A 14,771-nucleotide genomic window follows, 5' to 3' on the forward strand; every position below is an offset into this window, starting at 1 on the left:
TTATGTAGTTAAGGAAACTGAGGCATATAGAGATTAAATTACTTTTCCAGGGTGAAACAACTAGGGAATGTCTAAAAATGGATTTAACTCACTATTTACTGACTCCAGGACCAGTGTTCTATCAACCTAAAATGCTATTGCTAGCTAGAGAATGAAGCTATTCTAGCACAAGTCAAATTCAGCATATGACTCCTTTAATCAAATCATCAACTACCTTAGGAGAGAACTTTTAATTTGTTTTCTCTCCTCACATTGAAGTTGGAAAAACAGGTACCGGATAGTGGATGTCTATGTATGAATGAATTAATATGTCCCTGCAAGTTTCCTTTATGGTTTAAATAGGAGCCCTTTACTGGAAAGGAAGAAGCTCTGTTTCTCTCTCCATCAGGGCTCAGGATCAGGACATTGATAATGCTGGAGAAAACCTTTGTTGCTTTAGAAACAAAACTAAGTCTTCTTTAATAGACTTACCATGCTATATTATACTTTTACTTCTTAGAGGAGCATGATTTAAACTGGTTTATGATAATGCAGAGAATTTGGAAAAGAATGCAAAAGCCTTGGCTCTCAGTTGCATGCCAGGAGCACTTTACCTCCCAGGTAGTAAGGAAGCCATTCTGTTTCAATTAAATTGAATCTAGCAAATGTTTCTTAGATGCTTATTGAGTGCAAGCTATTTCATCAGGTACCTTGCAAAGATATCACTCTCTTTACGCCAACCCCCATATACGTATGTGTACACAATTGAACTTTAAGTCATCTGAGCTGCCTTTAATCCACTGGGTCTTGTGTGATCTCTTGCAGGTGAACCTTCCAGGTGGTCTTCCTCACACTGTGATTGCTGTTGCAAAAATGGCAAGGGTGACAAAGAAGGGGAGAGTGGCACCTCGTGCAACGAACTCTCCACTTCTAGCTGTGACAGTCAGTCAGAAGCCAGTTCCCCTCAGGAGACTGTCATCTGTGGGCCTGTGACTCGCCAGCCCAACATCCAGACTCTGGACAGGCCCATCAAGAAGGGCCCTGTGCAACTGATCCAGCAGTCAGAGATGCGTCGGAAAAGCGACTTGCTTCGGACTCTGACCAGTGGCTCTAGGGAGTCTAACTCGGGCAAAAAAAAAGCTGTGAAAGAAAAGCTCTCCATTGAGGAAGAGCTAGAAAAATGCATCCAAGATTTTCTGAAGATCAAAATTCCAGATAGGTTCCCAGAAAGGAAACATCCTTGGCAATCTGAACTATTAAGAAAGTACCATCTATAGGAGAAGGCTGGGGGTTGGGGAAAAACACACACTTTATCATTTCCAAATAAACATCATACACAAGAATATTGATATTTTAAAAGGAAAATAGTAAGAATGTGTTAGGCCACAACAGTTTATTGATCTTGTATTGCCTAATTTGCCTAGTTCACCTTCTCATGTAAAGTCACAGGGTAATTGATTTTTTTTCCCCAGATGTGGAAGCACTGTGAAAATGCTGTTTGTTTGTGAGCTCTAGATTACACACTGAAAATGTTACACATGAGACATGGTTACAGCAACAACTGAGAGAACCTGGTGTTCATCTATTCCAAGCCAAGTGTTCCTTGCTTTTCCCCAGTGGAAAGGGCCACTGAATGGGGAGATGAAGGACAAGGGGTTTGCCTGATGATACATTTGAAATTTTTAATTTTGCTTTTAATTTTGTTTGTGGGAAAAAAGAAGTGACTTTTTAGACTTTTTACTTAAACCTACGATATCCAGTTTATATTGGCTATGCTATTTGTACGTTTATTTGTATGTGTGTGTATGTATGTGTGTATGCATAGGGACACACACATATATACATGTTTCATACAATTCAAGGTCAGGGAATGTCTATGAGGTCACTTGATCTAATCCCCTGCTCCTGACAGGACCTTTCACTCTGTAATAGTGAAAATCTATCCAATTTTTAAATGTTTTTCAAAAAAAGATATTTCATATCCTTTCTTGGGATACCATTTCAGTGGTGAATGAACCTGGTCAATAATTAATCCTTCTTTATTTACAAACTAATTCCCACCTCAACCCTGGGCTGAAATTATTTTCTATGTTGGTGGATGGAGGAAGGAGAGCTGGTGACCATTACTTGCGTAAGAGCCTTTCATACACTTAAGACTCTTATTAAATCACCCCTTAACCTCTCTGATAGAATATAGACCTAATTTTCCCTACCTTCAGACATCTTTGTGGCCTTTATACTAAACTTACTTCCAGCTCTCCAAATCCTTCTTTTGTGGTAGGATCAAAGACTGAGAATGGCACTACCCTCAGAAGGTCTTCACTGCTGCTGATTATAATAGAGGAACTGAAGCTAAGTGTTCCTATTTGCTTTGTTTTTCCTAAATCCTAGTAACACAATGATATATTTATGGTTCCTTTTTTTAAATACAGTGCTACACTGCTGGAAATTAAAGTCACTTTGATGTTTTTTGTTTACCCTTGAAATGTGAAGATTTGGCTATACCTATGTTGCACAAAGGAGAGCCTTAGCAAGGGCCATGTTGATGTTACCTAGATAGAGAGCCAAAAATTGAGATCTGTGAATGGATTTTGGTTTACTGGGCTACATATCTGTATTCCATTAACTGGATTGCTGTCAGAAATCAAGATCACTGTGTTCTGCCTAGACACAGAGAATTACATATTTGTAGCTATCCTTGTAATCTTATTTGCTGTAGATGCTCCATTACCTCTGATGAGTTTAGGATTGTGGTGTTGAAGACTTTTTGCTTTCTTTTAGGCAAAAAATGTGGATTTCAGTGGAAATGGGAAAGGATATTTCATTGTCAGTCATTAACTTGGACCAAATGGAAAACTTTTAAAAAATGGGAAAAAAAATGCATGTGTGTGTGTCAAGGAAGGAATTTGTTTGTCAGCAGGACCAAAACACAATGATTAATGTATCACTCGTTTCTGTTTACACATCCATTACCAAAGCCAATTGTTTAAGAGGTTTTATTTCAGTTTTAGTCACTACTAAATGATTGTCTGAAGTCTCACAAGACTTGCATTTCACAACAGTCATAACCTGTCAAAATTTTTATGTGTTCACATCTCTAATTAAGGGCTAAAGGTTTTATTTAAAGGCTTTGAGAACTGAGATGTCAACAGAATCATTCATAAATTTGCTACCTGTTCTTCTCTACTATGTACAGCAGTGGATCAGTCATAAGCTGTAATCTATTTTTATTCAGTCTTTTCATTCATTCTATTCAGAATGACTTCTTTTTTCAATATCAGTGAAAATCGGATTAGAATGTAATCATCTAAATAACTGAGGATTAAGGGAAGAGTCAGATTTTAATGAATCAAGAGAGAATTCAAATGGGAAAGACCATCCTAAGGCCCTCTGTGATCAAATAATTCTTAAGGCCTTTCCAATAATGCTATGAAATAACTCTGGGCCAAAAATTTGCATTGATTGCAGCTCCCTTTCCACTCATATCTAATTAAATTGTCAACAAGGTGTGCTTTGCAGCCTCAAACAACTAACATGAGATGAAGAGTTGGGAGGGCAGGCAACCCCTAACTTCTGCTGCATACTTTTAAAGAGGAAATTAAATGTTGCAATGTAAATTCATATAAAATCACAGTGTGTTTTCATCCTGTTTACCTAATCAGTTAGCAATAATATCTGTTGCTCGCATCTTTCTTTTAGTTCCAGTGATAGGAAGGAAACTACTGATTAGAAAACATACACACACACATACACACACACACACACAAACACACACACATGCATGCATGCATGCACACATACCCCATAGTTTTTAATTCAATTCAATAAATATTTATAAGGTCCTACTATGTACTAGGTACTTCTGTAAGGTGATTTTCGTTTTCTTTTGTTTTATTTTGTAGACTGTGCCCATACAGTACCAATGTAAATTACCCAAGGAAGCAAAACTATGTTTGCTTTTCAGTTGTGTAAGTACTGGTTTACAGTTGATCATACCTCTATGCAGGATTGTTTTTAGAGTGTGCTAAAGAAACAATTAGCAACTAAGTCACCTAGAGTAAGACCATGTTGCTAATTGCTTATGGAGAAAGTTAAAGGTTAGGGAAATTGTTTATATGAAGTATGAGTTTGCAAAGTTCTATCTGTGCTCATTGTGTTATGTACCACTCCTTATTTAGTTCTTTTTTTTTTTTAAAGAACTTTAAGTCCTGTTATGGGGAGAGTTATATATCAACATGGGCGCTCTGATTCTTTTCATTTCTTGAAACTAAAGTTCATACACTGAGCCAATGAGATTAACTATACTGGTGTCATTCTGGGTAATTTGATTGTGAGGAGAAGAGTGACATTATGACCAAAGCACTATCAGTCATGGAATCAAAGAATTTAGAGGTGAAAGGAGCCTCAGAAATCAAGTATTCCAATCATATCATTTTGTAGATAATTAAAGTGAGACCAAACTAGATAAGTGACTTGTCCAAAGTCACATAAGTAATGACTAGTAGTACTGAACGTTGAAACATAATCCTCTGAATTAAAACTCAATGCCTTTTGTAATATAACATCAACTGCTTGGTCAATCGCCAGTGCGCTGATGTTACAGGGATGGTAAAAGGACTATTTCCCAGAGAAGCCTGAATCTAAACAAGGTATTTGTTCCCAAAGACAAATGAGAAAGAGAGGTTGCAAATCTCCTAATCCATTACTAATGTCTGTCTCCTTTTACCAAAAAAAAAAAAAAATGGAAGATTGGAAAAGTCTGTTGTGGGCCACTGGAGTGTTTGCATTGCCATATCTGTAAGTCTTGGGACTTACGGATGTTTCTTTGGTGTTTCTTTGGAAGAATCTTCCAAAAACAAGAGGCCATTTTATTCTTTTTAAACCTAAATGTAGACACAGATTATCCTACCTAAACTGGAGTAAAATATACTCCTTATCCCTTTTAAAACATATTGTCTTCTAAATCTTGTTTATACAACATTAATCCAGTCTGCCAATTCAATGGTAGAAAATATAAACAAAAAAAATCAAAGCATTTTAACATTTGTCAACAAATGATCAACAGATGATTTATTAACTTTCACTTTTCAATTGATAATGTTTGTTTAAGATGGATGTTAACTGAGGGTTCTCCATGCTGATTATTCTCATATATTACTATTCTTTCAGAATCACTTTTGCTTTCCTGAATTTAGAGTTTATGCCTGGGTTTCATCCATCTGTGTCAAAACATCTGACTCTGTAAGATTATAGATGGACCTACAGGATGATTTATAAAATCGCTATTTACTATCTCCCTATCAGAGTAGTAAAACCTCATTTTTATATTTGGAACTCAGAATGAAATCCACTGAAATGATTCCAGCCTCCCAGCCCAGCCAGTACCTAGCGTAGCTGTAGAACATGGGAAAATCTAAAACATCGTCATTCTTTGTCACTGGGTTCTATAGATCCGGCTAATATAAACTTTCATGGTCTGTCATTGCTAGAAAGACAAAGTTCTTTCCACCACCTGTGAAACATGAGAAAGAATCCTTGGACACTTCAACTTGAAACTGTAAAACATAGAGGAAAAAAATGAAGGAAGAAGTTTCTGGGGTTTTTTTTTCTCCCTCTTGGTGACTCTATGACAGATTTTTTTTTTTTTGCCAATTTGCATACTGGATTATAGGTTTAACAGGGGCCATTTGTCTCCTTTAATATCTCAGTATTCTTGGCATCTTGAAATCTAGCTAAACCACAGTTCCAATTTACTTATTTTCTTTTTTATTATCAACATGACACAGTTGAGAAAGAGAATCAGATGGAGTGTTCTTTCTACCTAGTTGGAATGGAGTTAGATGTCATTTGCACAGGACTATACTATGATTAATATCTGTAGAAAGAATTAGACCAAATGAAATCTGCTGGAATGGGTTTGATTTATATTGCCTTCATCATTCTGGTTTTAGATGAAATGGTTATTGCTCTCCACCCCTGCTGAAAGAAAAGAGTCTTAAACTTTAATAATCACAGCCTTGTGATGCGACAAGAGAGCTCATTTGTTTGAAATATCTGTTTTCTCATCTTGCCAATTGAAATAAGGACTTTTTTTTCACTGTGGCCTTCCTAGAAAGCTATATACTGACAATAGAAAGTTCAGAATATATCTCCTTGAAGCATTCTAAGTGATTCAAGGAATCAACTTGGAACCAAAATATCCTTTATTTCTAAATAAAAAAAGCTTGAGAAAAGCATCTCAAGTATGGAAAGATGGTGGGAGACTTCTCTATTTGTCTTATTACATTTTACTTGTTCTTTAGCAGTAAAGGCTCTTTCAGATACCCCTTTTCTGTGTAGGCAGAGGGAATGTTAGTTTAAAACAAACTTGGTCATCTCTGGGTGGATGGGTAAATATCTCTAAGAGAGAGAGAGCCTAATGATGCCCAATTAGAAATAAAGTTATGAATTTTCCCAATGACAATGGCATATTTATTTTTGCCTCCTCAAGTCTCTGTTCAGCCCAGTTGAAAGGAACATGAATGTGCCTTTGACATTTAATTATTGTGTTGTGTGGAATCAAGGTGATTCCATAAGAAAAAAAAAGTAGAACAAAACGAAAAACAATCAAACTGACAATGAAACGGTCTGTGATATAGTAGGAGCCAAGCCATGTTAAATCAATGTCTTTCTGGGCCAGTGAACTTCTTATGGGCAGCCAATTAGACCCAAGCAGAAGTGTGAGGCTTTGAGATGACTGAAAACCTCAAACAATAAAATAGGTCCAAGGCTTCAGGAGAACACCAGTGGAAAAGCCAAAGAATAAATGGATAAACTAGGGAATAAGGAATATGTTTAACATGTTAGTTGGCAATGACTATATTGAAACATATGGACTCAGTTATCCAGATATTTACTTGAATGGCTGTGGCCAAAGTAAGAGCTTACTATGGTGATCAAGAAATATTTACTTAAGTCAGATCTTTGTCACACAGATTGAAGTGGAGCATGTGGTGAATTTGGGAAATCTATCAAGATGAAATGACTAGGAAATTCACTATGTCATATGTAATCTACCCTTTTCCTCCCTTGAATTCCTTAGGTAACCTACATTCACTGCCTCAATTCTCTGCCTGACTGCCAAATCCCAACTTCTCTGGGCTACATTAACCTGGCTATTGGCAGCTCCTAAAGGTCTGGTTGAGATTTGATTTGTTTATTGGTTAAAGGATTTCACACTCCCAGGCTATCTGCCTCGTTTCATTTAGTAATTCACTCTCATAAAAATGAGGAGGGAAAAAGAAAAATATAGCCTGAACTAGTGACTATCAGGATCGTCCCAGAGGAGTGATTTTCCTGATAATCAATCTGACATAAACACTCCTAATGCCAGCCAGAGGATTTAGTAACTCTCCAGTCTTCAACTACCTCCTCTGTCTTGTCAGTTTAATCTTAGAGCTGACCTTTTGCTAATTTACATGCTTATATGCCTTATAAATCAATAGATTTCCAGGTTCTTTCCCTGTTAGTAGCAGCCCTATCATAAATGTAGTAGGAGTCAATACAAAGAAAAGTAATTGAAAGCAGTTGTTTCTAGGCCTCAGATAAGTGAGTTTGTAAACACCTGGAATTAGATTCATCTTGTGTACTATTCATAGACATCTACTGTACTTATAATGTTCACGAGGAAAGCACAAATGAAAGAAACAATACTCTATTATGAAAGATAATCATTAACTAGCTTAAGAAAGCTCTTATGTCCTAGTTATGGATATAAGCACATTAAAGCATTGACTGAGCTGTATCCCTGGTATAAAATGAAAATGTGTGAAATTCTAATGTATGTGTGAAATATTCAAACACCTTCTCAGTCTACTTGTGGACCTAATGGTCAATTAAGTTAGCATTATGTGCTTTAAAAAAATTGATTACAGAGGTTTAAAAAGTCCCTCTTTATTCATTTATGAATTAGTCTTCACTGGTGCAAAAAGTAGTGCATATTTGGTTTGTTAATCATAGCAGAAAAAACATTGACCAATATCTATTCACGCAGACTTCAAAAAGGAAATTCCCTTTTCACTGACTGCAGTGGCACATGCCTGTAATTGCTGCTTGCTGGTAAGGCAGAGACTCATGGATTACTTGAGCTCAGGCTTTCTGAGCTTCAATGAGGCTAAAATTAAGTGTCTACATTAAATCTGGCACTAATATCTTGAGCCCCTGAGATTGGGAACCAGACTGCCTAAGGTTGGGCAAACCAGCTTAGATTGTGTATATGACTATATTAAATATATGGCTATATTATATAGAGCACATCAAAGTTCACATGCCAGTCAGTAGTGAGATTGGACCCAGGAGTGGTCAGCCTGAACAGGATACAGTGACTCTTTCTCAAAATAAATAAATAAATCCTTTTTCTATTCTGTGTGGATGTGTCTGTGCGTTTGTGTATGTAGATATGTCTGTGTGTCTGTATACAATGGTGAATTGCCGCTAACTATCCAAGACATAATTCCTGTACCTCTTGTAGGGAGAATTCTGAGTGAAAATGCAGAAGTAATATGAGTAGTAGAGGGTAAGAGAATTGGATTTCATTCAGGCTGTCAACATTAAAACAGGAGCACAAAAGTGAAATATTTTTTGGCAAGAAATACTTAGGAAGCCCTTTCATTTCACATGACCCTTTCAAAAATATTTCTCAGGCTAAAAAAGATTCAGCAGCAAGGTACTTTCAAAATTTCAATGGAATAAGGAAGAAATGTATGAAACAGAAAAAACAAAGAGCAGAGAATTGAGATTTCAAAGCTGACTCAAATGGAGTTGCTTTAGGTTGAACTTCACTGTTATAAAGATGCTGCTGTTGTTTTTTTCTTTTTTTTTAACAATTATTTTCTTCAACCAACAGACAATATCGACATATCTCACTTTTGTTTCAAAATGAGGTTATTTCAAGATTACAGCAGGTCTGTAGTGCTCAACCTATGTACAACTTGTATTGACAATAATTCACGTTTACCTATAATTTTTTTCCCTAAAAATACTTATACATAATCTTATTTAACAACATACTGGTGACAATGAATTGGCAAATGTCTCAATTTTTAGTTGGGAAACTGAACGTCTAGAAAGATTTAGTAATTTCTTGGAGGTTTCACACAGAAGAAAAAATGGTGCATCAGAAAAAAAAAAAAAACTGATTGTCTGCTTCTCAATCCATTCTTTCTTTTTCTGTACTACTTGGAGTACTCTGAAAACTAGAGCAACTCCAAGGACCTTACTTACTTTAAACCCTACCTCTATTTGTTTGTTTTACGAGTATCTAATCAATTCAAAACTTAGGCACTTAGATCCCAGTTCAAGATTCATCATTGTATTAATGGAACTTTTAAGCTAAATAGATTCCTTCTAATGCCTCTGTTATCAAATGGGAAAAAAAAGGGACAGCTGAAAGAATAAATTGACTAGCTTCTCACCTTTCCCTTCCTCTTTTCTTCCCTCCCTCCTTTCTTCTCTTCCTTCCTTCAAAACAATTCACAAATACTCTTGTAACTGTCTTCACTTAGTGTTTCAACATTATAATTTTTTTTGTTTTCTTACTGCAAAACACAGATGTAGCCTCAAAAGAAATACAATTTTTAAAATATAGGCCTATCCTACATAAACACTACCCTGAACAATGTCTGCTCGCAATAATACCATGACAACTAAAACTCGTGATAACCTTGTAAAATCCTGCTCTAACATTATTCAGTCTGAGCAAGTCTGAGCAAGTCTGAGCAAGCATTTGAGCCCCATTGGCATAAACTCTTCTGGGCATCAGTCTGCTGTTGCCTTAACACTGCTTGTTATGTATGCACAGACAATGTTCTTAGGGAATTAAGTACCCCCTTCTCCAACAACATTGCTTCACCAAACTTTCTGCATTTTGAGGAACCAAAAAATGATTTCAGTGATTCCTATATATTTTTCTTTCCAAAAAAAAAGTGAATTTGTACTGTGATGTTCCCAACTCAGCCCAACAAGATTTATTAAATGCCTTCTATATACAAGGCACTCTTTTGGGTGTTGTGAATGCAAAGGAAGAAAATAAAATGACTTTGCCCTTATGGAGATTATATTTATGGGCCCCTGGGGAGGAACAGATAAATAGATACATGATAATTTGAGGGGACAAATAGCTGTAATACTAAAGAGGATTAGGAAAAACTCCCTTTAAAAATGGCACACAAAGCAAACTCATGGCTTGAAGCTGGATGGAGTTTTGAGTATGGGGGTCACATGTTTCCCCCCACCAGTATATACCTTTGGTCTTATGATACTTTTGAGTAAAAATCTAATTGGAAGTGTGATTAAAGAAGAACCCAAACTGTTATAAGAGCTGGGGAAAATAGCTACTTGTGCCTACTTTGTAGTGACTCATTTACAATGATGGTGGTAAACTACAGAAGATGCCAGTTAATTGGGATATGATCCAATTGTGAAAGTGAACTTGGAACTTTGTTCAAGAATATACTTTGATTACCGCAGTCTCACTGATGCTACCCCAAATAGTTACTGGGCAAATTAAATCTTTTCATTGTCAATTTACCTTTATTTTTCACAGCTGTCTTAAGATGTTGGGTGATTCATGTGGATATAAAAATGCATATACTGAGCATTTCTATGATTATAGTAGACTGAAAACCTAGAGTACTAGACATAAGACTTGCATTAGAGTTGGAAAGTTCTGATTGTAACACATACCAGTCATGGAACCCTATCAAGAACCCTCTGAAGAACCCTCAGTAACCCAGGCAGCTCTCTAAGACCAAAAGTAATAGACAAGATAGTGGAAATTACTTCCACTTTCACATTGAGAAAGCCTTACACTAATGATTAAATAACAGAACTATATTTCCTATCCCCCTTTTCCACTCAAGAATTGTTACTGTAAAGAAATTAATAATTGTAAATAAATAGATATACATTATATGTGTATATATGTATTTGCATATATACATATACCTATAGAAGCACAAGGGCACCTTGTAATAACAACTCAGAAACACTTTATTTTACCCCTAAGAATATCCCTGTCTACATAATACCAAAAGAGCTGACCAAAGCAGCTAAGAATTCAGTTAATTTCCAAAAATACCTGGTTGTCTTTGACAGAACAACCAATTTATTTTTACTTTTCAACCAGTCATCTTGTCATGATTGTGATACATATGGTTTCGCCAGTGCACTTTGCTTGACAAACCATTGGATTGTAAGAAGCTCAATTTGTAAGGAACCCTATGCAAATCAAGTGTCCTCTTTCAGGTACTCCTTGAGAATTCAAATTGAGGTGAATTCAAATACAAGCCCACACAAAGAAACTCAGACAAGCACAAAGTTTAGCTGATTGCCTTTGCATGGTCTTGTACCTTCCATGTTATTGTCAGGTTGCACCAAGAACCAGAAAAACAACTTGTAAAAGAGTATAATTATTTGCAAACCCCGACCTCCCACTCCCTGGCCCCACCAGGACCCTCTGAAGGGAAAAAAAAATGACCGTAGAAATATAGAAGAACTGTTTTTTATAATCATGAAATGTTCTAATGAAAATGAAGGACATTTTAGGGAAAAAAAGGTTTTGATTTTTCAGAAAGTTGGCACAGAATATAAATTTTTCACTTCTCTTCAATTGTCCTATTACCTGTTTTCTTTATTCTTCTTCCCCACTCCTCCCACCAAAGCCCAATAGATTCAGGTAGGTTCTTCTTAGAGGATTATTTAGCTAAGGAAAATTTAAAAATAAATAGAAAAAAGTAGCCCAGAGTTGTTATTCTATCCCCAGGAAATCATCCTTCAATGCTTCATATGAATGGATGTACTTTTTTTATGCCTGTGTAGTTTAAATCCTTATAGAATCAGGGCATATGAATGACAAGAGTTTTTATTGCATTATTTATTCACTGAAAGGGTAAATTTATCATCATTCTCCTAAAAGATAACTTAAGGGTGATTTCTTTCCAAAGACCTCACTTTATGGCCCACACCTCTTAGTGGAGCCTTCTTAGGTCACCTAGCATTACTTTGAAGCTGTTGATTAGCCTCCATTTTGTTTTAATAAGAGTTTGGTTTTCAAAGGTAACAAGTCTCAATGCTTGATGAAATAATTCAAAAGCTGGAAAAACAAAACAAAACAAGAGTTTTATAAAGTTTAAGCTTCTGTTCTTGGTTAAATGGCTGTCCCTTTACCATGCCAGAATCAACAAAGCACTTGGATTACTTTTTTTTTCAATTTTGTGATGGTCTTTAAAAGAAATCATTGTCACTTCCAATCGATTCCCCCCTTACCTCTTGACCCCAAGACAGCCTTCTGTTGTAATGAATATAATTAGGCAAAAGAAAGCAATACATTTTCCATGTCTGACAACACATATTCCTCATTAGCCCACTACCTCTGTGCTGAGAGGACATTGTAGTTTATTTAATAAACATGAGCATATATGTATATGTATGTATATACACACATACACATTTGCATAGATACATAGACATATACACACTTGCATATATATATACACATCTATACATGTATGCAACATAAATCAACTCATGTTCAAATATAACACACACAAGTAATAAATCGCTATCTATTTTTAAAGAAAAAGACCATATCGATTAAGTCATCTAGAGATACCCCAACATAATTTGCCCAGGTTTAACGAACCTCTTGTCCATCAATCACTGATTCTTAGACTGTTGTGCTATTTTCACTATGGGTACAAGATTCTGAATTTCACTGATAATTTCACTGAGTGGTGATCTCTAGGGAGGCCTTGCTCATGCTACTTTCTCTGACCTCATTCAAGCACTGGATGGCTTAGCCAAGGCTGGGTCAAATTGTTGCACATTGATATATACCAAGTGACACCCACTGAATTACCTCTTCTCCCTTCCCAATGTTGCTCAGTTGTACATAAGTGTAATGTCAAATTGTTTACAGGTTCTCTCGTGTGTAATTGTAGATGCATTTCTGATGCAAACTGTCAAAGGAGTCTGTTTTCTTGGAAGGCATTAAAATTGAATGTGCTTATTGAAGTATAGACGTCAACAGTTATGGACTCATTCAAATGCATGTCTTCATGTTGTCAGTCCTCAGAAGTGGAGCGGTTCTTTGACAACTGTCTTCAGTCTGTGAATAACAAGTATACACAACTGCTGTGACTCTAATTACTCAGTAACTGTTTTTACTGTGGTATGTAACACTGTAACTTTTAGCCTGCTGTATTTCCTTCCTACCTATTTGTTCCTGAGAGAAGTGTGATTAAAAAAATAATAATGCCCTTTATCCCAATGGAATTGCACATGGGATGGGTGATCGTTGGTCCAACTAGAAAGCAGCCTGCCTTTTACTGAACCGATGGCTCGAGGTGGTATATAAATATATACATAGCTATGTATATAATATCTACAATTCCAGTTATTACCATTCCATCCTACCCTCACTTCGAATGGAAAAAAAAAATCTACTATTTTGTTTAGAATTGCTGATAGATCATGAGGAGACTCATTGCTATTATTAACCACTTTCATATCCTGTTTAGTTATTATAGTAAGGTAAATGATACAGATATGGTATCAGTATTGTGAAATTATGTGGTTGAAACTACAAAATGCATTTGTGGATATATGCTAAAGGACAGATCAGAAACTGTCTCTTCTGACTGAAATATATTACAGAATATCTTGTGAATATAATTACAGAAATTGGTAACTATTTTTGTGTCCTTCCATTTACAATTCCATTTCATATACATTGTAATTTACCACTAATCATAATAAATCATTTGGTAACATTCAGTGGTCATATATATATATATATAAATATTTGTACAAACTTACATTTCTAACATATATCAGGCTTATGCTTCAACATTATATGATGCTATTCAAGAATTTTAAATCTATGGTAAATGTCATTTAAATTTATTTATTTCTCTTTTAGAAACTAGCTGGATGGGCATAAAGAAATGAGAGTTATTCAAGAGAATGTGTAGGATAGGTAGGCAAGGATTTGGGGGAATCTTAAAGATATTTAACATAAATGTTTTTTATACACACACACATATATACATATATGATAAGTTATATAAATCAGTATAAGTTATGCAATTTTGTGGTAGAAACTAATATAATACATATATTAATATACATGTATTGCATCATATATGTGCATATGTGCAAATATTCTATATGTATATCTGTGTATGTACATAAATGAATATATGTATATACATACACATACAATATAGGGGGAAGTACTATGAAACCTCCCACTACACAACAGTGTAGATTCACTACTCATCTGCAACTTACTCTATAGTCTTAGAAATTTGCCCAGGGCATGGAGAGGTTAACTGACTTGCCTTTCCGAACAGAGTTCAGAACGCATTTTAATAAAAGAGGAAGGAAATTATGCAAATAATAAAAGACTGTAGCAAAGGGGAGTGACAATAGGAGTATGATAGTTCGGAGGAACTTTGCCAAGTAAACAAAATCCAAAACAAGCTAACAGTAAAAGAGCCACTGTGTTAACGCGAAGAATAAATAGAAAAAGAACATGTGAATTATACATTAAAAACTCTCACTAGATTCACTGGTCAAAATCATAGTTGAATATGGTGTCTTCTTTTCACCCCTGTAACTAAGCCATCTAATAGATACAGTGTTATTGCTGAAACACTGGAGAAGGGTCAGTAGCCATTTCCACCGAGAAGATGAAAAAAACTAAGCTAAATCTGTACTGGTACAAGATTTAGGACAGAAGAAAATAAAAGCTT

The 14,771-nt window shown here is 35.6% G+C and overlaps 1 protein-coding gene across 2 annotated transcripts in view; it reads left to right on the top strand.

Annotated features, from left to right (window-relative positions):
* The window catches only part of KCTD16 (potassium channel tetramerization domain containing 16), a 342,071-nt gene extending 328,284 nt beyond the window's left edge, over positions 1–13,787 (top strand). For both annotated transcript variants that reach the window (XM_072630645.1, XM_072630646.1), the window contains exon 3: positions 805–13,787. In XM_072630645.1, coding sequence (XP_072486746.1) covers positions 805–1,256 — 452 coding nt within the window. In that variant the 3' untranslated portion in view covers positions 1,257–13,787. The remainder of the gene's footprint in view (positions 1–804) is intronic.
* The last annotated feature ends 984 nt before the right edge of the window (positions 13,788–14,771 follow it).

The sequence above is a fragment of the Notamacropus eugenii genome, chromosome 1 (assembly GCF_028372415.1).
Source record: "Notamacropus eugenii isolate mMacEug1 chromosome 1, mMacEug1.pri_v2, whole genome shotgun sequence".
Lineage (NCBI taxonomy): Eukaryota > Metazoa > Chordata > Mammalia > Diprotodontia > Macropodidae > Notamacropus > Notamacropus eugenii.